Genomic DNA, 24,654 nt, shown 5'->3' with positions numbered 1-24,654 from the left:
ACTCATATTTTCTTCTCTTGAAATATGTGTGTCTCTCTCTGTTTCTACCTCTCGTTTCTATCTCTTTCTCAATCAAATCTTTCTTTCTTCGTTCCTTTCCAAGTTCAAAGAAAATAAAAAATTAAGGAAAAGAAAGGTTGCTGCTCAGAAATTTAGGCAGGGGTAGGGGTAGAGAAGAATGACTACTCCCCTGGGGCTTTTGCTGCCTCTAAATACGGCCTTCTGTTGTTCAGATTTCACTCCAAGAGGCTTTGGATCCTTCTTTCAAAATCCCAATTTCTTCTCCCAAAACCCTAATAGCCCTAACCCATTGAGGCCATCTTCTCTTCCTTCTTCTTCTTCTTTTACACATGGTAAATGGGTCGGAACAAGGAAATTTTCACACAACACAAGAAGCCTCCACTCAAGACATACGGTATTTTTCTATCTGTATTTTGTTCGGATTCATTTTATTGCAAGTATAAGATATTTGGGTTTTGTTTTTTCTCTCTTCCTGTGATATATAATGGTGCTCCGGAAGTTTTTTTTTTTTTGTTTTTGTTTTTTTCTTTCTTGTTTTCGGTTTAGGATGGGCAAATTTTTGGGTTATGCATGGGCGTTGGGTTTGGTCGTTCTTATTTGGAATGAGCTCTGCCATTTTGCATTTTTTTTTTATTTCTTTCTTGAAGTAATGTTCCTTGATTGTATGATGAATAATGGAGCATTGGTATGTTTTTGCACTTTTGATGGGATTCTAAAATCTCATATTTTCTTTAGTCTGAATTTTTTTTTTCTATTTCGCATCTACAAGAAAATAGATATACCTTTTGAATTGCCGTTCGTTGCTTATTTTGGTGGTATGTTTTAACTCTGTAGTTTATTTTGGTTATAAAAACACTGGTATCTTCTGCTATGTTTCACCAAAAAAATGTCTTCTGCTATGAAGAGTCCCTTCCATCCCCACCATGTTTACTACATGGGTCGCTAGGCCTGGGGGTGTACACAAAAAGGTTCTATATGAACCGAGCAGGTAAAGAAAGGTTCTACAGGGGGAAGTCAAAATCTTTTAGTTTCGGTTATAGCAACTAAACATACACCAACTTTTGTCTGGGTTTGTATTGTATCTTTCATGGATGACAAGATGTTTTTTTTCTCAGATTTTTCCAACTGCATGTTGCTTTCTTATTTAGTGTATTCATGGTACACTAAAAGGTGGCAAGGCTTGACCCAATGGGCCAACCTGTCTTCCACGGTTCCACTTGCATGACAATAGATGTTTGGGCTAGTACATTCCTCCCAAATGATTAATGGTTTTGATTAGGGTGATACACCGATATTTTGTCAGTCTAAAACTGATTTACCTGATCCAACCAGGTAAATATTTCAACAACCTGGCTTACCTGTGCTTTATTGTCCCTGGGATCAGGTAAGCAATTGAACCCGTTTAGGAAGGGCACTGGATATTTGAAGGTGACTTGACCCATTATGATGCGATGTCTTTGTCAGACTGTCGATTTCTTATATTTTGTTATAATGGTTTAATTGTTGAACTAGGATTTAGGGTGGACATAATTTTAATCATATTCATAATATGTATTGAAATCCTCATTTCATATTACTATATGATGTGATTTTTCATTTGGAAAGCTAAGTTAAAGAGCAGTTTTCTTAGTGATGTTTAATTCGAAGTCCAGAGCTGCAGTCTTCTGTTTCACCTTGTTTGCATCTCAAAAACCAGATTGTGTAGCAGAAAGATCTACTGTGAATTTATGGAATGTATATGATGCACATGCAAGGGGTTAACCTATTTTTGATGTGTCTTCTGTGCGTCTTCTGGATAAATGACCAACTTAATCTATTTATTCTGATCATTGGTTTGATAGTTTCCTATTTGGTCATTCATCAAACTTTTCACTGTCCAAAAGGTCTGTCTATCTTGATAGTAAGAACAACTTGATTGGTTTCATTTATAATCCCAGGAGATTGCGTTTTATGTACATAAAATGATGGGTCCCAGCCTTGCATGCACTTGATTTGTACGAATGTTCTGTTTGAAAATTGGAACGGCCATAATTATACTTGTGCTTTTTATTAATTTGTCTAAACTTCTATATATGACCTGTAAAATCAGCTTCATGACATTGGGTTTCACTAATCATTTATCACAAGATGATGCTTCCCCCTCTTTTATTGTCTTACTTTTTTCAATAATGATTTTATGGATATGTGGAAAAGGACCAAGATCTGGATGGTCAGAGAAATGAAGTGAAGAACAAGGTGCACATGTTTGGATCTAATGAAGAGATGGCTACACAAGTTCCAACTCAGGTTCAATCTGTTGTGGAAGGGTCAGGGTCTTTGCTTGTGTCAGAGTTCAAATCCACCCCAGATGTTGATTACTTACAGGTACTTATTGTTTCTAAAGTTTGGCACTTTCAGATCACACCCTGTTAAAGACTTCAAATCCACCCCATACTGGTCATCATCAAACTAAACAATTATTGCTTCAGTTCCTCTCTTTTATTTCTTTTGTTTTGATGAATTTGCAATTGAGGTTGGATTGAATGACAAAACCTCATCTTATATGGCTTAATTCGATTAATTATTTCTTACAAAGGAGTACTCCTGTATCCATTTATGACTGGACCATTTGATATTAATTATTCTGACTTGAAAGATATCTTCCAGAAATATTTCCAGTATTTATTCTACTATCTTAAAAGAGCTTATAGCTTATTTCTTTAGGGTTATGGAATTGGGTCACTTTTTAAATTGCCACATTTCTTTTGTGGGAAAGGAAACTCAAATAAAGGGTTCATCTCAGAGTTAGGAGGACAATACCTTACCATCCTCCTATTGTAGCCTTTGACTCGATATTTCCTTCTTTCTTTTCCCCTTTGGTTGTACAACGTGATTGAAATTTGGTTATTGGTATCCTTCTTAGAAAATATGGTTTCATTTTGTTGTTTGGCTTTTTCTTTTTGTAATACTGTCTTCTTACTTTATGAAGGAGTTATTGGCCATTCAACAAGGAGGACCAAGAGCAATAGGCTTTTTTGGAACACGGAATATGGGTTTCTTGCACCAAGAGCTTATCGAGATTCTTAGCTATGCAATGGTTATAACTGTATGGCATTCTATCTTTACTTGCCTTCTATGTTTCTCTGCAAAGAAATTAAGCTATCTTTGCATGGATTGCAGAGATTCTCAGACATACTAATGCACATGGAAAGCATGCAAAGGGTGGGATCAATATTCAGTTGGTTACATTAGAGAAACTCGAATTATTTCACTATTGATTATTGTAACCTTTACATAGCATGCCTTTCAAAAGATCAACTGCTCATCAGAGATTACTAGGTGGTTACATGCTGTTAGATCATTACCCATGCCAAATGTGTACTGATGTGCATCCCCCTTATTGTAAATTTTGTGGGTTGAAGTGGTAAGGTGTGTTGAAGGACTCAACTAGGTACTGAATAGAAATTATGACGGTCAATTAATAAAACTGATTATTAACTCAGACAGCCAATTGGTTTCTTTTAGGAGCAGGTCTGATAAAAAAAGTTTGTTTCATGTATAGGAATCTTAGGGGAGAATCATCTAGTGGCAAGCCTAGCAAGTAGCAACTTATATGTGGACCATAGCAACTGGAATTCTATATTTTCTCTCAAGTTTTCTAATATCTGCATTTATGTTACAGAAAAATCACATTTTTACATCAGGAGCATCAGGCACGAATGCTGCTGTTATTAGAGGTGCTTTAAGAGCTGAGAAACCAGAGCTGCTTACTGTAATCTTACCTCAAAGTCTGAAAATGCAACCCCCTGAGAGTCAGGAGTTACTTTCCAAGGTATTTGCATTCTCTATCTTTTGCTTGATGTCAAATATATGCTTTAAAACTAGTGCTTATCTTTTCATCAATTTGTTTGATGTCTTTGTTGAAGAAACCAAGAGTTTGTACTTGGTGAGTAATATATGAGATGAGATCTAAATTGATGTTACTCTAAATATGCACCCAGTTTTAGAAACCAGAAATCCATTGTTTCTTGTTGGTTTGTAAACCATCTCATTGGATTGTTCACCTGTGATTTTACAAAAAAATGCATGATAGGGGAAATATGTGAAAATAGGGAAGATATATGAAAAATACAAAAAAAAATGAAATGTAAAACCTCTGATCTGGTTATTTGGATGGTTCATTGACCAGATTTCAGATTTTCAACGCATGGGCAATTCAGGATAGAGCTAATTCAGCAACCTTATTTTTAAAGCATTGACTATTTCTACCCTAAGCATGGCAGGCAAGGTGCTCAAAAAATAAAAAAGGAAAAAGTGAAAAAATATTCTTTCCATAAATTGCCATCTCATCATTTCTTTCTGTGTGAATAGTTTCAAATTAAGAGAAGAAAATACCTTTCCTTTTTATGCAAAAGCACAGTAGTGAGGGAGAGCGTCACAGCCTAGTTTCCTTGAAGGGTCTGAATTTGTATCAATTATTGACAGTATTGTGCTTGCTTCTTCATTAAATAATTTATCTACTACATTCTGTTTCTATTCCTATGTCATGTTTTTTGTGCTTATATGTTTTTTCCCTTCCATTATTTTCATCCCAATACTACTAGCATTACACGCTATCATGTTTATGTAATTTCTTTTTCTCCACTATGTCATTTCCTATAAGTTTATGCAATTTATTTCTTAATTAATCTAAACCTTTTATTCCAAGCTAACTTGTAGACATGCAACCCCAGGTCATTTTGGTTTTTAGAATTCAGCATACCTGCCATGTGCAAATTATGATACATAATGTCTATATGGTGGGGACATTTTTCTGTCTTGTGCCTCTTTATGGCACTTCCCCCCTTCTCAACCCCAACCAAAAAAAATGCTATTTGTAGGTTCTAAAATGAGTCTATAACCGTGCAGCCATGAAAGGCTATCACAAATCACAATGTTACTTTAAACCTTAAGGGTTTGTCAAAGCATGCAAGTTCACATGTGCACATATAAGGTAATTCAATGTTACTTGAAACCTTAAATCCAAGGGTTTGTGAAAGCATGAAAGTTCATGTGTGCATGTCTAAGGCATAGTTTTTAAGACGCCAAGGCGAGGCTAGGCGATAGGGCGGCGCCTTGTCACCTAGGCGGAGCGATCGGTTTTTTTTAAGTAAAACCATATATCCTAGGGTAGTTCCCTAGGTTCCATAACCATCTTTCCTTAATAATTGTCCATAATTTTCATAAGAGAAGTATAAATTTCATGTTTTGAGTTTAGAAAATCAACATTTTATGAGAACAAAAGGAACAAAGGAAAGAAAAGTAAAAAAATATAGGGGCTGAACCCCTACTTTTGTTATAGGAAAAGAAGAAAAGAAAAGGTGGAAGAAGATCTGTAAGAAGAAAATGTGTTGATTAGACACAATTTTAAGTTCTTCTCTTGCTTATTGGTTCAGGTTCTGAAATCTTTGAGGATTGAATCAAGGATCAAAACTTTGATACGATATGCCCTGTATCGGGTGTATTGTATTGTATCTTTGGTGCCCCAATACACATGTTTACAGGTGTTTTAGGGAGCCCATTTTTTAAATATATATATATATATATGAAATTGAAAACCAAAGGAATAAAAAAATAGGGGCAGTATCGATACTTTGACCCATGGGTTCAATACAGCAGTTAGCAATGTTTGTGTTGATTAAACCCTAACAAATAAGAAAATAATAAAAAGAAATTAGTACATAAACACATAAAATGAATATTCTAGTTTAATAATGCCTATTTTATAATTATAATGTCAAAAAATTAAAAACATGAAAGTATTTTATAACATACTGCACAAAACTACTTGGCGGCTGGGCGAGGCCAGCCTCCAAGGGCGCCTAGGCGTCTGCTTGACAACTATGGTCTAAGGTAATTTAAGAAGCACAAATGAGGCAGTTATTGGATCAAAAAAATCTTGTGAGTTAGTTGTCAAGTTTATGTGTCTAGAATGTTTTTAAAGCAGGGATGATTACTTATTTTCAGCCCACGTTTGGATCATGCTTAGTCATTGTAAGGAGTTTGACTTTTTTTATTAGTTTGTAAGGAGTCTGCTTAAAAGATTACTTTGTTATTAATGAGTTGTACTATTTTCATCATACTTGATTTCTCTTGAGGATGGTTCTACCTCTCAAATAAATTGTTTCTCTCTCATCTATTATGTCACTGATTCATCAAGACTCTTCTTCTCTCCATGGCACTTCACCATAGTTAAGAATGGAAAATACAAGTATATCTTACCTCAATCCATGCAGCAATCTTGCAACGGTTTGATATTTTGGTATTAGAGCCATGCCAACCAAAAAAAAAAGCCAGGCCACAAGGGTCCCCAGTTGTATAGTTTGGAAGAGGTCAATTCACTGGCTATGGGGCAAGAAACATTGCTTCAAAAAGTGCAAGAGATGTTTATGACATTGAGCAACAAAATTGATCAAACCCTTAGTGGTTGTGGGCAGGACTTCGAAGAAAGTTCCCGTAACCAAGGAAGGGTAGGAAGGGTAGGAGCTGAGCAGTCCATGGCACTTCACCATAGTTAAGAATGGAAAATATAAGTATATCTTACCTCAATCCATGCAGCAGTCTTGCAACGGTTTGATATTTTGGTATTAGAGCCATGCCAACCAAAAAAAAAGCCAGGCCACAAGGGTCCCCAGTTGTATAGTTTGGAAGAGGTCAATTCACTGGCTATGGGGCAAGAAACATTGCTTCAAAAAGTGCAATAGATGTTTATGACATTGAGCAACAAAATTGATCAAACCCTTAGTGGTTGTGGGCAGGACTTCGGAGAAAGTTCCCGTAACCAAGGAAGGGTAGGAGCTGAGCAGTTCATGGAGGCCTTTAGATGGGGACCAATGAACTCCACCAGTCATTACCAACCTAAAATAGTGAAGCTTGAGCCCACTTAAATGGAATGAGACCCCACTAGTTGGTTATGCCAAGCAACCCGATTCTTTGAGTTAGAGCTAACCCTGGGGGAAGAAAGTGTGCCAATGGCAGCAATCTACTAGAGGAAGGGGCCCAATTATGGTACTAGCTCTTGAAAGAGGAAAACATCATTATCATGTGGGACACCTTCAAGGACTCCTTGCAAGGTATGGGCCAAAATGTGACTGTTCAGGATTACCAAAATGAATTTGTGAGACTACTCAGCCATGTTGGAGGGTTAACAACTTCACAAAAGGTGGGGTATTTTATTAGTGAGTTCAGAGACAACATCTGGGCCAAAGTCCTGGCATTAAGGCCCAAATTTCTCTTTGTTGTAGTGAGCCTAGCTGGACTCCACAAAGCCAAGGGAGTGACCCAACATCTCCTTTTCCCCTTGGAAACTAAGAGAACTACATCAGTCGCCTTGAATCTTATCCTACCATGCAACTTCTGCCAGCAATCAAAAACCTGGCCCCCACAAAACTCCAATTGACGCATCAAGGGCCTTTGTTTCGATTTCAACAAAAAGTTGGGGCATACCATCTCAAAAATGGTTTAGTGGTTTAGCCATGGACCCTGACAAGATCACAACTATGGTGGAGTGGTCCAAGCCCCCACCCTCAAAGCACTTTGTGGGTTTCTTGGCCCATAACCAGTATATTAACAGTGGTACTGAATAAGGATTCTTCACATGACACAATCACTTGTCCTCACCCTCCAGCAGCCTTTTGTTGTTGAATTTGATGCATCCAGCTTGGGGTGCCATTAATGAAAAATCAGAGGCCTATGGCTTATTTTTGTCAAGAATTGAAAGGTAAGAACCTTATACCATCCATAGACAACAAGAAATGCCTGCCTTAGCAGTGCCCTTGAGACAAAGGTGTGGTTTGGGCGGGGGTATGTTTGTGAGTTAAATCATGTAAGTTCATCTGCACATGTCTGAGGTAATGTATTGATGAGTCAATTATTGGGTCAAAGAGTGTAAAGAGTAAGTTGTAAGTGGTTAAGTTTTTTGGTTTAGAATGTGTCTATTTTGAAGGCATGATTATGTATATCTAGCCCATGTTCAAATTGTGCTAAGTTAGTCATTGAAAGGAGTCTGTTTAAAAATGTTGTTGCATGGACATGCACATGGGAGTTGGAATGTGTTGTATGTCCAAGTGTCTGACTCAGAAAGATAAGAAAATATGGACTCACGAACATGTCTATGGAAAAGTATCCATTAAAGTAGTTCATATGTTTTGAATTCCAAAATTATATATCTGCAACAGATGTTGCTTTTGTTACTGAGTAGCATTTTATATGAAAAATGACATTCATATTGTACATTAGCTATTAAGCTAGGAGATAAAAAGGAAATATTACTTGTAGGTGCCCTTGAGAATCCGTGGAGAGTTAACTCCATCGTGTGTCACACATCATCCATTTAGGAGTTTATGCAACACCATTTCAAAGATAAGGTTTGTTTATCAATAAGATGTGCTGTTTCATAATGCTTGATTTCTCTTGAGGAAAGTTTACCTCTCAAAACAAACCAGTTATCTCTCTGACCCAATCTGTTACCAATCCATTGACTCTTTTTCTCTTTGTAGCATTTCACCTAAGAAGGGAAAAAGTAAGGTTGTTCCTATCTGATCCATGCAGCAGGCTTGCAACAGTTTAGGAGTGTCAAGCGCCTTCACACAACATGGCACTCCCAGATACTGCAAGACACTGCTTGATGTGTGTGCTGGCTTGGGAAACCTATTCATAGAAGTGTCAAACTGCTGTAGACAGTACATTAAGATGTATTTAGACTCTTATCAAAACTTAAGGTTTAGGTTGTCTTATGTGATTAAGATGTGATTGAATTACTGTATCATTTTCTTTTTACATCTACCCAGGTTTATGGCAAAGATAAAACAAACAAAAGAAGGATATGCAAGAGGGTTTTACAGAGAAGAGAGGGTTTCTAGAATAGCATATGAGTGGTATCATGCACTATACTTGTTTCTTGTATTTTCTATTTTGTTATATTCCTAATTATTTAAAAATCTTTTGTATAGTCATGCCCATGTGTTGGAATTTTTTAGTGGTTGTTGTGTAGGATACCTATTGATATCTGAACATTTGAAACCTGTTCAAGTGTCTGGGACCTCTGGAACACTGATCTATCTGGGTTTTGGTATCTATTCTGTAGAAACCTCATTCCTATGTTGCATGTTTTTAATACCAACTGCAGGTTTTACCTTAACTAATTTTGGTTATACAACTGCCAAAGTTGAAACTGAGGCATAAGAGTTAAAAATATGCTGAAATTTTCTATTTGTGTCATCCCTTTTACATCCACAGATCAGATATGTGGTGTTTTATTTGGTGAACACTTAATTAGTAATATATCTTTTGTTTTCAACTCTTAATGATATGTAAGCTTCTAATATAAAGCTTTTTCTAAATGAAATATCTTTTTTTATCTGCATGTGTATTAAATTACATCATTTTAAAAAAATATGCCATAAATTTATGAACACGCTAAATGCTTTTCTGGTTTTGTGGGGTGATCTGGTGCATCAGATTTGTTTAAATTAAATACAGAATTCAAAATTTATCTTGTTTGATGCAAGTTACCAAACAAAACTAGGAAGTGGGAGGTAGTGCAAGAAGAAGCTAAAATTAAAATTACGTATTCAAGTTATGGTGAAATAGAATCATAGGAAAGTTTTCAATGATTTATCCAACATCTTAATTCTTTTTTTATTTTTGGGATTTCAGGTAAAGAATGTAATAGAGAAACCACACAACGATCATCTTCCATTGATAGAAGCAAGCAGGTTTGTTGTAGCGCCTTTTTCATCATCATTATGTAATGTTCCTTGTCTAGGTAGTGAGTCTGTTTTTCAAATTTCCTTATACCAAAATGTTGCTCTGTTTTTCATTGACTCAGTATATGTGTCTTTATATTCAAGCAATGCCTGAACCAATAGGTATTCTATATCAGCTCACGTGAATGGTGGACCATAGGAGTGAGAGGCTCAAAGAACCTAAATTTTTTATCCATTTTTCTGGTTTATCTTGGGTTTTTAATATAGCAAATTCTGAAGAGTTAGTGTCGTCTTTACATCATAATGGACTGTTCCATTGTCAAGCCAATATCAGGGAACACATACATCCCAATGACTATAAAGAACAACATTTATCTGTTCAAATTGATTAACCACACCTACCACTACTTGAAGCATACTGCTTTGGATGGTTAGTCTCATTGGCAATATATCCCTCTTTGGAAGAATGTTAACCCAATTATTTTTCTAGGAAACTACACCTAGCGATAGAAAGAGAGAAGGGAAGTTTCAGTCGGCGATGAGATGGAAAAGGGAGCTGGAGATTGAAGCAAAGAAGTTTTTGATTGAGGAAGGAAGAAGTAGGGGAGTTACAATGTTTAAGCTTAGAGAAGAAAAAGTTCTACATTATTGTTAGTTGAAGAAGCTATCAACTGGCTCAAAGGTTTTTGTCAATGGAGCTTCCTACACTGTCAAACAAGGCTGGATGAATCTGTTGGGCCTAATGGGGAAGAAATATGAAGTAGAAGTGAAAAGAAATAGAAATGGTTGGTTTATAGCTATAGTAGAATATTTTGGTAATATTTGTGTTCTAGAGGGCAAAGGGAGAAATGGTTGATGGAAGGAAGTAGGGGAATGCTCTAGGGATGAAGTATTGATTGAGTCTCAATCGAATAGGGAGGCACTGAAGGTTGAAAAGTCAGAGAGTAGTTCTGAAACTTCATTTGTTTACCTCGAACAAAAACCAGGAGTTGGTGATCATTGAGGAGAAAGGAGCTTGAGTGCATCCCTGAGAAATTCAAATTTTAAGTCTCTTCCTTCCATCATGCTGTTTAATGTTAGGAAAGCAATCTTGGATGTGGAAGAAGGAATGGCCATTTTGATTCTTGAAATAGTGGACACCATGGAAGGTACGGTGGTGATTGAAAATTGGCATATGCCCTGTAATTAGGTGGATGCTTCTCAAGGAAGTTTTACCCTAAAGATATTAGGCCTTCCCTTTAATCTCTGGAATGAAGCTACATTGGATGCAATCATTAAGAAACTAGGTAGAGTTCTCATCAATTGGAACTTTAGTGATTTGCATGCAATTACTCTTCAAGTGGTGGGGATGAAATCAAGTGATATTCCTCGAGCCATTGACCTTCTCTCCGATGGCTTATGGTTGAAGATTTTGTTGTTGATAGAATCTGAAGCGTCATGGTGGAAGAAATGTTCGAAGATTGAAGACGATGGCCGATTGGCTGGGTGGGGTGACACGTGAAGGGGGATTGGGGAAGGAAAAAAGTTTGGTGGGGCAAGATTCGAAGGAAAATGAAAAGCCTCCTCCAAATTGTCCAATGGGGGTTTGACTAATTAAGTAAATAATTCAAATTTTTTGAAGGAGAAAAGGAAGCCCCCTAACTTTGTAGGGAACTTCCCAACAAAGGAGGTGTGGTGTAGCCCTATATCTCCAAAAATTCAGGCTTTTTACTGGGAAGTGGTACTCTAAAAAGTTAATACTTTGTGTAGGGAATAAAGTGTTGTTTTGGGAAGACACTTGGGTCTGTGAGTTTTCACTTAGAGATAGGTTCCCTACCCCTTACTCCCTTTCAGGCAATAAAGAAAAAGCAATATCTTCTGTTTTCATTAATAATTCTTGGGATTTGGGATTGAGGATAGGGTTAAGGGAGTCGGAAATGGAGATGGTGGATGAACTTGTGCTCTCTTAGGGTCGGTTTATTTGGATCAATCTTGTTTGGATAGCAGAATTTGGAAACCCTCCCCCTTTGGTGTCTTCACTTGTGCTTCTTTTTATAATGTCCTTCTCCAGTCCTTTAACCTTGCAGGGAATTTTCCAACAAAGGAGGTTTGGTGTAGTCCTGTACCTTAAAAAATTTGGGCTTCTTGTTGGGAGGTTGCACTCTAAAAAATCAATATTCTGGAGTTGTTGTAAAGAAAAAGACCAAACCTTTGCCTTTCGCCCCATGTTTGTAGCCTCTGCTTGGGTTCTGGTGAGTCAATTACACACCTCTTAATATCTTGTCCTTTTGTGTCTTTTATTTGGTCTTGTTTCTCTTCTCTCTTTGGTTGTAGGTGGACCCCTCCCTTGGATGTGGTAAGCCTTTTTGACCTAAACTTTTACAGGCAACCGAATAAGCGGGGTAGAATAATGTGGAGAGCTACAAGAGCAGCTGTTCTTTGGTCAATTTGGGAAGAAAGAAATAATAGGATCTTTAAGAATACTAAAAGATCCAAGGAGGAAATTGTAGAAGCTATTAAGGGTATTCATTGGTTGAAAACAAGTGAACTGTTTAAGGACTTTTTAGTTGATGACATTTACAAAAGATGGGGTGAGGTGGCAAGTACTACATCCCTAAAGCTTGTGGTGCAGGAAATGTGGGCCCCATCAACTTCCCAAAATACAAAGTTGAACTTTGATGGCAGCTCTATAGGTAATCTGGGCCTGTCAGGTATGGGGGTAGTATTTAGAGATGGGGAAGACAGAATTATTGCCATGTATTCGGGGCCAATAGGGGAAGGAGATTCTTTTAGAGCAGAGGTGATGGCTTTACTTCAAGGCATAAGATATGCCAAACATTTGGGACTACATCAAATGGAGATTGAAGGGGACTCTAAGCTGTTAATGGGGTGGATGCAGTCAGGTTGTTTGGGAGCTCGGAAATATAGACAAATGATAAGGGAAATAATAAATATAACAAGGGAGATTGGTGTGTGCTTTAAGAGGGCAAGGTCAACAAACGGGCTAGTGGATACCTTAGCAAAACAAGGGACTGTAAGGAAGAATATGTTTTGGGCAGTGCTGTAATGAGTATGTAACTTGGATCAACTTCTTCTTAGGAATTGACAGATGTACGTTATCATAGTTTTAATTTTAATGAAGTTACCATTCCAATCATGTGTGTGTGTGTGTGCCTCTTCCTCCATGTTTGCAGTCTCTGCTTGGATTCTGGTGAGACGATTATACACTTATATTTAATCTCATGTCCCTTTATGTTCTTTATATGGTCTTGGTTCTCTTCTCTCTTTGGATGCAGATGGATTTTGCCCCCGAATGTGATGAGTCTCTTTGATCCAACTTTTTGTAGGCAATCAAAGGTGCGTTGAAGGGTTATGTGGAGAGCTACAAGAGCAGCTATGTTGTGATCAGTATGGGAGGAAAGAAACAACAGGATCTTCAACTGTGTTTTTAGATCCAAGGAAGATGTAGCGGAAGGAGTAACCATTAAGGTCATCCATTGGTTGAAATCATGTGATTTGTTTTAAGGAATTCTCAGCTGAAGACATTTACAGGAATTGGGGTACAAGAATTTTGGTCTCCACCGACACAACAAAGGGTAAAGCTGAACTTTGATGGGAGCTCTACTCTATAGGTAATCTGGGCCCATCTGGAATAAGAGGTGTTTTCAGAGATGGTGAAGGCAAAATAATGGCTCTATATTACGGACCAGTAGGAGTTGGAGGTTCATTAAGTGCAGAGATCATGGCCTTGCATCAAGGAGTAAGAATGGCCAAACAATTGGGGCTATAGCAGAGTGAAATAGAGGGGGATTCTAAATTGGTAATTGGGTGGATGCAATCAGGTCATCTGAGAATATGGCAACATAGACAATTGATAAGGGAAATTTTTAGCATAATTAGGGAGGTGGATACTTTCTTTAAGTGGGTAAGAAGATCAGCTAATGGATCCAACTTATGGCTTAGCTGATGCATTAGCAAAACAAGGGACTGCAAAGGGAGATTTGTACTGGTAACTTCGTCAAAAGCTCATTAATGGAGTTACCATTTCCGATAAAAAAAAAGAAAAGGAAGCGGGAGCTAAATCTTTTGTAGAGGCTTTAGAAACTAGGGCCACTTGAAACCCTACATGGGGGGACCATGTTCTAAGGATAAGCAGGGTTCAGTTATGTCAGAACTGGTTGCTTTGAAAAGGATTCATTCAAGTGAACCAGGCTAGGTTTATGGTTTGAACAAGAGGGAAGCATGCGAGTCATTAAAGGGTCAGGTGAATTGAAACCCTATAAACTTAAGGGGAGCGACTGTAGATGGTAATCCACATCTACCATTGTCCCCAACTAGCTCTTATGTGAAACTGGTGTTGAAGAATTTTTCTTTTTAGTGGCTTTCGAAGGCAGGTTCTCACATTGACCACCCCACCCAGTCAGTCATTTATGGGTAGCCCTATCCCCAAATATTCTAGTGTTTGAGCGGGGGAAAATGAAGAGGTCAATGGAGGTTGGGTAGATTGTGTGAGAACACTGATTCATCCATTGGCAGCGTGGGGGAAATGACTAGGAAGAAGGTGAGAAGGAAGATGTATTCAGTTCGGATTTGCTGTTCAGCGAGGAAAGAAACAAGGACACTACTACTACCTTGGTTCTAGGTTCATCGAAAAAGGTAGGAAGTAATAAAGGTGCTTTGAACAAGAAGGCTGTTGGGGAGGTAAACCAAAGCTCAAACAGAGAAAAACTAGTTTCAAATAATAACCACAAATAGATTTTTTCCCCATATCCATAGGCCATCGACAAACTTCCTCTTATTCCAAGTGCACTAGAATTCGTTGGCATCTTGTTTTCTTGGTGTCCTCCTCTGGTTGTTGTTGCTTTCTAGCCGGTAAGATGGTAGCAGTTGCAAGAGAAGGGTTCGAGGGTTTCTCACCAGCCGGTAAGTGGTATGAGAATAGAAAGAAAAGTTATTCTGCTGGAGGAGTTATTCTACCAAAAAGGCTTCACGATTAAGATTATAGAAGGAAAGAGAGGAACAATGCTGTTAGTGGGAGATGCTGTTCCTTGGTTTCAAAGCTTCTTGGATGGAGTTGCTCAGGTTTGCTGGAGGAAAGTTTGGAGAGGTACATTCAGGCAAGTAAGGAGAGAATATGTAGCCGAGAGAAGAAAGAACGACAGGGGTTGGTATATTACTCTGAAAGAAAAGTTCGATAAAAAGAAAAGGCAAATAGTAGTTATTGCTGAAGGCATTCGACTGTAGGGTTGGTCAGAGGTGGCTAATGCTCTTCACTGAAGATTAGTCATTAAGGAGTCTGTAACAGTGAAGGTACAAGCTGGGGAAGTCGTTGGCGGACAAAGTAAAAAAGAGGTGATGACAGAAAGAAGAAAGAGATTGGAGAAGTTGGGCTTAGAAGAAACAGTAGAAGACCAAGAAAATCCAACAGTGGCATTCACAACTCTAGAACCAAAATTTGCTTTGGCTGGGGAAAAGGGCGAATGGGAGAAGAAATCCATTGTAATTGCAAGGGAGGAGGTGAAAGATTGGAAAAGACTGCTAGAGGAGGTGACAAGGAAGCTCGGGTTGAGCCGGACGGTCATTCTCATTCCATTCATTGATAGAAAAGCAGTCCTTGACGCGGGGGGGGGGGGGGGATTCAATAGATTTCACCTTGCTGGCAATGTCTGTAGGACCTGTAAGAATCGAAAAATGGTGTCCTCTTTCAAATGAAGTGGCGGGTTTAGACGACAGTTTCAAACTGAAGATGTTGGGTTTACCCTTTCACCTCTAGTAAAAAACAACACTGGAGAGAATGGTGCAAGCGATGGGCGGTGTTCTCCTATCGTGTAAAACTGCAGATTTGAGAGTAGTTCAACTGAGAGTAGCCGGAGTTGAGCCTAAAGAAGTCCCAAGAGTTTTTCACCTTTGCACAGAAGGTAGTTGGTACAAGATTTGGGTGAGTTCGGAAGTTGAAGCGTCGCACTGGATGGGGAAGTCGAAGCTTGAAGAAGATGATGATGTGGCAAGATGGGTTCTAGTTGGCAAGCTAGAATGAAGGAAGTCTGGACACGTGGCCGTGGCTGGGGGAAAGAGTTCTCCTATTATGGAAGCTGAAAAGTCGATTGCTAAAAGCAAAGGTGTTTTTTGGAAATATTTTCAAATGCTTTTGAAAACAAAACTCTTTTTGCGTTGGTTGGTCTTATGCGGATATGGTCAAAGGTGAGTCCAGACCAGACCAAGGGGGTGTTCGTATTAGGTCTAAGATAAGAGTTACCTGCTACTCGATCTCAACTGACTGACTCAAGGTGGGATTGGTTTGTTCAATTTAAGCCAAGGGTCCAAGACTTTTCGTTGGACTCATGTGACCACTTAAGTGGTCATGTGAGTCAAACCTCTTTGCATCCGACGATAGACAAATTCAAGCGTCTATCTTCTTCCTCACGCAGCCCAAGTGTTGGGTTCCTAAAATCATTCTCAAGCGGCCAAATTTCCTCAAAGATGCCTTTGCGTTGGATTCCGGTGGTAGAGCATGGAGATGGCGACCAAAACAGGGCAGGAGGGGATGAGCCAAATCCTAGATATTCCAAAGGGAGCAAAGAAGATGGTGAGGATGAGGACGAAGGTTGGGTTTATTCTGACAGCTCGGAGGAGGCGTCAGATTCTGGTGGTGAAGATGAAACCCAGTGTGATGAACATCCGGGAATGGTGGAAAACACTTTCAACCAGAGATATTGTTCTTAGAGAGTGTAGAAGAGGACTTTTTCTTGCACAAATCCTCCACTGGGTGTGGAGAACTGAATGGAGCCAAGCATGCTTTGGAAGACAAGGGGGGAAAATCGACCTCTAAGTAGAGAAGAACCAAAGCAGGAGAGTAACTTAAGACAAGGAGTCTGTAAGTGGTTTTTGGCTGCCCAACAGTTTTCGGGTAGAGAGCGTGCATGCGTGGATGAATGATAGAGCCTCAGAAGTACAAACAAGGGTGAAGTAAGTCTAGGTAGCGATCAGATAAGCCCTACCCAACGAGTGAAAGGCCTAACCCATTCAGTTGCCATGTCTCCATTTGCCTCTATCTCAGGTATGGCTGTGGTTTCGGTTTTTGATACTAATGTCTGCTCTGTCTGTGGTGTTTGTCCTTCAGATTCCAGCTTTGCTCCAATGCTGTGTACACAAGGGTTAGAGGATGATATTGGGGAGATTGGGGAGTTACAGGTGGGGGGTGAGAAGGAGTTGAGGGTGGGGGAAGCAGTTCCAATTGCTGTGGTTAAGAACCTGGCTAGGGTGGAATCTAGGGAGAATAGTGGTAAGACGGAGAAGGAAAAGAAGGGGAAGAGGAGCAGTGAGATAGGGGTGAAATGTTTGTCATGGGAGTGGATGAAGACGAGTCCATAGCTGAATTTGTGGCAAAGCTAGGTTGCAAGGCTAGAGACTTGACTGAACTGAAAGGATATTTACAGACTGAAAGAGAAGGTGGGACTAGGAGGAAGAGAAGGTTAAGTGAAGCGGAGAAATTGAAGCTGGAAGTGGATGGGGGTAAGGAGGCTAGAGAAAGGAAAGGGAGGGGGAGAAAAGGAGGACCCTAGGAAGAAAGGGAGTGGGGCTAAGCAGAGGTGTTGAAGAAATGAAGATAGTAAGTTGGAATGTGAGAGGGTTGGGGAGTGCTAGGAAGAGAGCACTAGTAAAGGAGGTATTAAAGAAAGAAAATCCAGACATTGTTTTAATTCAGGAATCTAAGCTTATGACATTTGATAAAAAGTGGGCTAGGAGTGTATGGAGAGTGAATGGTCTAAGTTGGGCTATGAGTCCATCTTGGGGCTCATCTGGTGGTCTAATTATTTTGTGGAAGGATGAAGTAGTGGAGGGAGTGAAAGAATTAGTGGGAAGGTTCTCAATCTCGGTTAAATTTAAGCATGTGGCAAATGGTTTTGAATGGGCCCTTACCAATGTATATGGCCCCAATAGTTATAAACAGAGGAATGAGTTGTGGGAGGAATTGGAAGATGTCAGAGGACTATGGGAGGGGCCTTGGTGTCTAGGAGGGGACTTTAATGTGATTAGATTTATTGAAGAGAGTAACAAGGAAAGACAAAGGAGTACTACCAACATGAGGAAGTTCAATGAGTTCATTAATGCTTTTGAGCTAAAGGAACTGAATCTCCAACACAATAGCTTCACTCGGTTCAATCTACAAGTTGAACCTATTTGCTCAAAACTAGATAGGTTCTTGTTCTCCACAGACTGGGAAGAGCATTGGGGAGATTTGGTGTCAAGGACCCTTCCCAGAGTTACTTCCGACCAATGGCCAATAATGATTTGTAAGTTTGACTTTGGTGGTAGTGGACCCTCCCCCTTTAGGTTTGAAAACATGTGGTTACTTCACCTTGAATTAAAAAAACAAGGTGAAAAGTTGGTGGAATGAAAGTAACTTGAAAGTTAATTGGGCAGGGATGAAATTCCATTGGAAGCTAAAAGAACTGAAAGTCAAAATTAAGGAATGGAATATTCTCCACTTTGGTATGTTAGAGGAGAGGAAGCAGCAATTAATAAGCCAGATAGAGGAGTTAGATACTAAGGAAGAAAGGGGTTGTTTTGGGGAAAGTGATAAAGAACAGAGGTGGGAGTTAAGGCCTGGAGGACACAATTTTCCAAGAAGAGATCAATTGGAAGCAGAAATCTAGACATAAATGGGTGAAGGAAGGAGATAGGAACACAAAATTTTTCCATGCAATTGCCAGTAGCAGAAGAAAGTTGGTAGTTGATGGGATGGTTTTGACTCAACAACATGAGATTGCCGAGGCTTTTGTGGTGCACTTTAAATCCATCTTCAGTAAGCCTCTGTTTAAGAGATTAAGGATTGATGGGTTGGATTGGCCTAAGCTCCCTGATGTGTTGATTGTGTGGTTGGAAAGAGAGTTTGACCTGGAAGAATTCAGGGATGCCATTTTTTCCATGGATAGATCTAAAGCCCCAAGCCCTGATGGTTTCACGTTGGCTTTTTATCAGGATTGTTGGGAGATAATTAAGGATGATATTCAAGCTGTGTTCTCTGTTTTCTTCAAAAGAGGTGTGATAAACCCGGGCCTGAACTCTACTTTTATAGCTTTAATTCCGAAGACTGAAAGAGCCTGTCACCCTAAAGAATTTAGATCCATCCGTTTGATTAATAGCCTCTACAAGATCATTGCTAAGGTTCTTTCTAGAAGAATTAGAGAGGTCTCCCCTCAATTATTTCCCACAATCAAGGTGCTTTTGTGATGAATTGACAAATTGTGGACCAAATCTTAATTGCTAATGAGAGCGTGGAAGACTATAGAAGTAGAGGTGACAAGGGGTTGGTGTGTAAGCTAGATTTGGAGAAGGCATACGACATGGTGGATTGGTCTTTGCTATTGGAGGTTTTAGAGTCTTCCGGATTTGGGAAGAGATGGTGCAAGTGGATAAAAGGGTGCATTAGGACTTGTCATTATTCTGTGTTAGTGAATGGCAGGGTGGTGGATCACTTTCCAGTTGTTCGGGGTTTTAGGCAAGGGGACCCTCTATCTCCCTTCCTCTTTACCCTAATTGCTGAAGTGTTAAGGAGGCTGATTGAGAAGGCAGATTCAAGGAGCTTGATTAGTGGATGGAGAGTGGGGAGGGATAGGGTTCCGGTCACTCACCTACAATTTGCAGACGGCACAATTCTGTTTTGTGATGGAGAGGAGATTAGTTGGGTGAGAAACTTGAAGAAGGTGATTAAGGTGTTTGAACTAATGACCAACCTCAAAGTTAACCTTGGTAAGAGTTGTGTGATTGGTATTAATATGAGCGAGGGAGAGGTGGAGGAAAGGGCTCGAGTGCTAGGTTGTGAGATAGCTCATTGGCCATTGAAATATCTAGGGCTTCCTTTAGGAGATAATTCTAGAAAGAGGAGATTTTGGAATCCGGTGATTGACAGATTCACTAAAAGGCTAGCTTCCTGGAAGAAGAATTACTTGTCTCTCGGGGTAGGATTACACTGATTAAGTCAACATTGGCAAATCTTCCGGTCTATTTCATGTTTGTGTTCAAAATGCCTGAAGGAGTCTGTAGGGTGTTGGAAAAATTGATGAGGGACTTATGGGTACCCGGGGAAGAAAAAAGGGACCATAGAGTTAGTTGGGATCTAGTGACAAGACCCAAAGGTGAAGGGGGTCTGGGGCTGGGAAACATCCAGAAGAAGAATGTAACTCTTTTAGGGAAATGGTTATGGAGGTGGTCTAAAGAAAGGGAGAGAAGTTGTGGGCCAAAATAATCCTAAGTATTCATGGGCAAGAGGCAACTGGCTGGGATCCGAGACTCTCATCTAGGGCTTCAAGAGCTTCTTTGTGGAAGTCGATCCACGTCATCCTTCAATCTTTTCTTCCCTTCATCAGGTATGATCTTGGTTTTGGCTTGTCAGTTAATTTTTGGGACCACATTTGGGTGGGGGATCCCCCCTTGAAAGAGCAGTTTCCCTCTTTGTTTGCTCTATCTAGGTTTAAAAGTGAACCTGTAGCCACCTTTGCTACCGTGTCTAACTCTGCTATAGGTTGGAACCTGGGTTTTAGAAGGGCACTTAGAGATCTTGAATTGGAACCCATTTCTAATTTGCTTAAGATCCTGGAAGAGGTAGTCCTTGAGCCTTCAATTGGGGACTCCAGGGTATGGTCTCTTGTCCCTTCGGGTATCTTTTCTTGCTCCTCCTTTTTCAAAGCACTGACACAACCTAGTCTGGTTCCGGGGTTTTCTTTTCCAGTCCGGAAAATCTGGGGTAATCCAGTCCCTCCTAGGGTAGGCACTTTTTGCTGGGAAGCATGCCTAGAAAAGTGTAACACTTGTGACCTACTTCAAAAGAAAAGGCCTAATTGGTGTTTATCCCCACACTGGTGCATCTTATGTAAGAAGAATGGGGAAAGCTGTTATCACTTGTTTGTTTCTTGCCCTTTTGTTTCAGATATCTGGTGTTGGTTTTTTTCTCTATTTGGTTGCAGGTGGACCTCCCCTTCTAATGTGCAAAGCTTTTTTAGCTCCACAACAGTGAGGGGATTAAAAAAGAGAGGGAAAATATTGTGGAGTTGTGCTAGAGCTGCTGTTTGTTGGACGGTTTGGGAAGAAAGAAATCAAAGAGTTTTTCATGATAAAGAAAAAAGTAAGGAAGCCATCATAGAACTTATTTATGTTAGGGTGGCTCTTTGGGTCAAGCCTTTGAAGCTCTTTGAAGATTATTCAGTAGGAGGCATCATTAGAAAGTGGGATGAAGTGGCTCGGTCAGCTCCCATGTTCACAGCTCTTAGACCTATTTGGACTCCACCAGATCCAGGTTTCATCAAATTGAACTTTGATGGTAGCAGTGAAGGAAATCCAGGCCATTCTGGTATAGGCGGTATCTTCAGGGATGAGGAATCATTGCTATGTTCTCAGGACCTATAGGCTGGGGGGACTCATTGAGAGCTGAAATCTTGGCAGCTCTAGAAGGATTTAAAAGAGCTAAACAACTGAATATTAGTAAGTTGTTGGTGGAAGGAGATTCTCAGTTGACTATTAAATTGTTGCAGAAGGAAGTGTCCAGCTTGTGGAAGTTCTCTAATGAAAGAAAGAAAATTACTCAGTTAACTCCGAATATGTCTGGAAGGGTTCAATGGGCCAAGAGGTGCACTAACTCCATGGCTGATACCTTGGCCAAACAGTGGGTGGGAAGAACAAATCTTTTTTGGGCTATACTGTAATATGTTTTTTCAGTTTGTTAGGGAGGGTTAAGTCTTTTTACCCCTCCCTCCTGATTATAATTTCTATATCTCTTTTTATAAAATTTCTGTTATTGATAAAAATAATAATAATAATAATAATAATAATAATAACCACAAACAGGGTATTTGTAAGGGAACTGGTGAGGATCTTCAGAGGCCAAACGAAGGGACCTCTGGTGGGATTAAGCTAAAGAAATGTTTGGGGTGATTAAAGAATATTAACAGAGATGGAGGGATCTTATGCACAAGTCTCTAGTGGTGGGGAATTGGTTGCTATGATTGAACAAGATAGGAGAGCAGAGCTCTTCCCACTAGAAGCCAATATTGCCTAGCTCTCTCCATCAGGTACACTTGTCCTTTTAGTTTCAGATACTAATTCTTGCTCTGCCTGTTAGTTGTTCTCTAGGTACTCAACTTGTATCATAGCTGCAAGCCCATGCCCTTGAGGATCATATGGTAAATAAAGGGGGCGAAGTAAAGGAGAGTGAAAGGAAGACTGCGTGGCTGGATGTAGGGAATGAAGGTAGAAGAATTTGGGAATTAATTGAGGTGATGTTCGAGGAACTAAGGGGGCGTTCTTTTTTTGGATTTTGAGATGGGGAAAGTTGGTCAATGGGATTTTGGTTCCCATTGACCAAGAATACAATGCTCTATTTTCAGATTAATGTGGGGACCAGGGAAAGTTTATTTTCCTGGGTAACACTTACCCGGGTAAGTGATACCCTTCTCCTAGGTGGGTAAATAACTTTCCCACCTAGGGGGAAAGATTCCAACACTTAAATGGGATAAAAATACCCCATTTAATAATGGATTTTTATTGCTAAAATGGTCATTTTCTTTTTTACTTGGAAAATAAAAGAACATGGGTAAATACACATACCTGGGTAAGTGTTTCCCAAGAAAAATTTACCCAGGTAACTGCATTTACCCAGGTAAGTAACTTACCGAAAAGTGAACGGGGCCTAAAAAGGAAGGACTTAGAAGGGGGAGGTAACTTAAATGAAATTGAGCAGGTAGGTAACCTAGTGGAGAGGGCAGAAGCAGTGGGGGAATGTAGAGAAGGGAGAGAGGGAACAATGGATAATAATAGGAATAAGAATGAATCCATGGCAGAATTTGTGAAGGAACTTGGTTGCAGTGTTAATAACCCACTTGATTTGAAGACTTACCTAAGGAAAAACAAAGGGGAAGGAAAGTGAGAAAGAAATTGAGTAAAGTGGAAAGACTTAACTAGAATGCTGAAGGGGAAAAGGAATTTAGTGCAAGAAGGGAAATGACAAAATGGAAGAAATAGGAAGGGAATCGAAAGCAAGTTGACAATGAAAATATTGAACTAGAATGTCCAAGGTTTAGGTAGTGCCAAGAAAAGAGCAATTATAGAGGTGTTAATAAAAGAAAACCCTGACATAATTATTCTTCAGGAAACAAAGTTGTCAGAGTTTGATGGCAGATGGGCAAGAAGTATTTGGTGGGTTAGGGGAGTTAGTTGGGCAATGGCCCCTTCTTGGGGTTCATCTGGGGGATTAGTGACCGTGTGGAGGAATGAAAAGTTGATTGGAATTGAAGAGCACATGGCTGCAAAAGAAGGGGAGTGGTTTCTGGGTCTTCAATGGCGAGAGGAAGAAATTCTAGTGGTTGACGCAAAACATGGATGTAAAATTCAGTTGGATTAAAAGAACTGCTAATGCTTTTGCTGGTGTTCTAGCAAAACAATGGGTGCGAAGAAAGTTTTATTACATTTTCTTCTATAGAGGAAATGCTGCAAAACTTGAAATTCAAGAGCCCTACTTGCCTTAAAAACTAGACATAAATGGTTCTGAACAGTTCGTCTATGACATGGTCTGCTTTATGGGTTTATGAATGTTTCTTTTTTTCTTGTTTCTTTTGGGCGCATGCTTAATTGGTATTTTTTTTTTATTCTGGTTATACTAGTTGCTTCTGGTTTCCCTTTCTTTCAAATTGACATTAAATCCTTAATCCCTTGGATGTTTGTTCTCTATTTCATTTCCTATAAATCCTTACACAGTACTAGGAATTAAGACCACTTTTCTTGTAGCTGCATTTCTTGACTAGTCCCTATACACTTAATTTATGCAATTGTTGCTGCAAACAGTGCTTATTTGCTCGGATTCAATCCATACTTGGATTCCGAACTATAGATGTTTTAGCTATGCCATGAAATTTATGAGAAATGTTTGCAACTATTGCCCTTTTTTTGTCTCATGGTTTTTCATTCTCTCCCTAAATTAGGAATTTTTCTTGTCTGTGATGGATCAATGACAGGCTGTGTAACATGGATATCATCTCAGAAGTACAACAGGTCATTTGCTTTGCCTTCCATGATAGTAAATTGCTAATGGAGACGTGTCAAGAAGCAAAAAACATGAGGAAGATGGTGACACTCTTCTACTTGGATTGAAAGACAGACAGACAGACAGACACCTTTTCTTCTTCTAAAGATGTGCTTATTTTTGTAGATTGGGTTGTGAAATCCATGCATAGGGAGGGAACAAATTGTTCATCTTTGTTTCTACGTTGGCTCATGGGAAAAAGATAGAGGTCCCAGTTGGTCATTGTTTACAAACATCATCGGTGCATTGAAGAGGGGAGATGGTCATTTGTTATTTGATTTGATTTTGAGGAAATGAAAAAGAAATGTGGAAAATAATACTTGTTTCAGTTCAGCTCAAATGGGTGTTTCCTCACCCCACCCACACCAAAAATATTATTTTATTGCCAGTACCATATCAATATGGAATTAAGGTGTCTCTAAGTGAACTTGGAGTTTGAGTATGACAATTGTAGGGAACTTGCCCATGTATATGACATACCGAAGGCTTTTCAACTCTTAAGAATTCTAGGAATTGGATTCTTCTAACCATCAAATACATCGATATCATTTGAAAAAAAAAAAGATATTTTGTTTTAGGATGATTTGTTCTTCTAACCGCCAAAAATATTATTTTATGCCCCATATATCGTACCCATTGCCCAATTACACATGGTAAATGAAGATGAAACAGACCTCTGAAGAAGAGCAGAGTTCTAAGACAAGGAGAGAAAAAGCTTTGCCCCTTCTAACAACTGTAACAAGTCTGAGAGAATGAATAGTCTATCCATCTTTATCAAACTACGGCTTAGTGCCGTCTTTGTATTTATAGAGCCTCTGTATGTTGATGGATTTATGACAGGAATGAACACAACAC

At 39.3% G+C, this 24,654-nt stretch overlaps 1 protein-coding gene across 2 annotated transcripts; it reads left to right on the top strand.

Moving 5' to 3' along the window:
* Positions 1 to 24,192, top strand: LOC104593350 (uncharacterized). Of its 2 annotated transcripts, XR_016078679.1 has the most exons (7): positions 29 to 415; positions 2,215 to 2,385; positions 2,990 to 3,106; positions 3,683 to 3,832; positions 8,829 to 8,915; positions 9,697 to 9,755; positions 23,732 to 23,812. XR_016078679.1 is itself a non-coding variant. In XM_010253110.3 (6 exons), exons 1-6 carry the CDS (start codon positions 179 to 181, stop codon positions 23,865 to 23,867), a joined length of 870 nt encoding a protein of 289 aa, XP_010251412.1. In that variant the 5' UTR covers positions 1 to 178; the 3' UTR covers positions 23,868 to 24,192. The 2 variants fall into 2 exon arrangements, 1 of the variants encoding a protein (XP_010251412.1); XM_010253110.3 differs by lacking the exon at positions 8,829 to 8,915 and having other exon boundaries at positions 1 to 415; positions 23,732 to 24,192.
* Positions 24,193 to 24,654: the final 462 nt, after the last annotated feature.

This window comes from Nelumbo nucifera, chromosome 7, assembly GCF_055504915.1.
Source record: "Nelumbo nucifera cultivar China Antique chromosome 7, China Antique-T2T, whole genome shotgun sequence".
Classification (NCBI taxonomy): domain Eukaryota; kingdom Viridiplantae; phylum Streptophyta; class Magnoliopsida; order Proteales; family Nelumbonaceae; genus Nelumbo; species Nelumbo nucifera.
Note: the sequence above shows the minus strand (reverse complement) of the source record. Positions and strands in the feature narration are given on the sequence as shown.

Bases quoted from the DNA above. Each gene is read 5' to 3' on its own strand.
- LOC104593350 (XM_010253110.3), top strand. From the start codon at position 179: ATGACTACTCCCCTGGGGCTTTTGCTGCCTCTAAATACGGCCTTCTGT. The intron at 3,107-3,682 runs GTATGGCATTCT...TTTATGTTACAG, and splicing joins GCTATGCAATGGTTATAACT to AAAAATCACATTTTTACATC. The intron at 9,756-23,731 runs GTTTGTTGTAGC...GATCAATGACAG, and splicing joins CCATTGATAGAAGCAAGCAG to GCTGTGTAACATGGATATCA.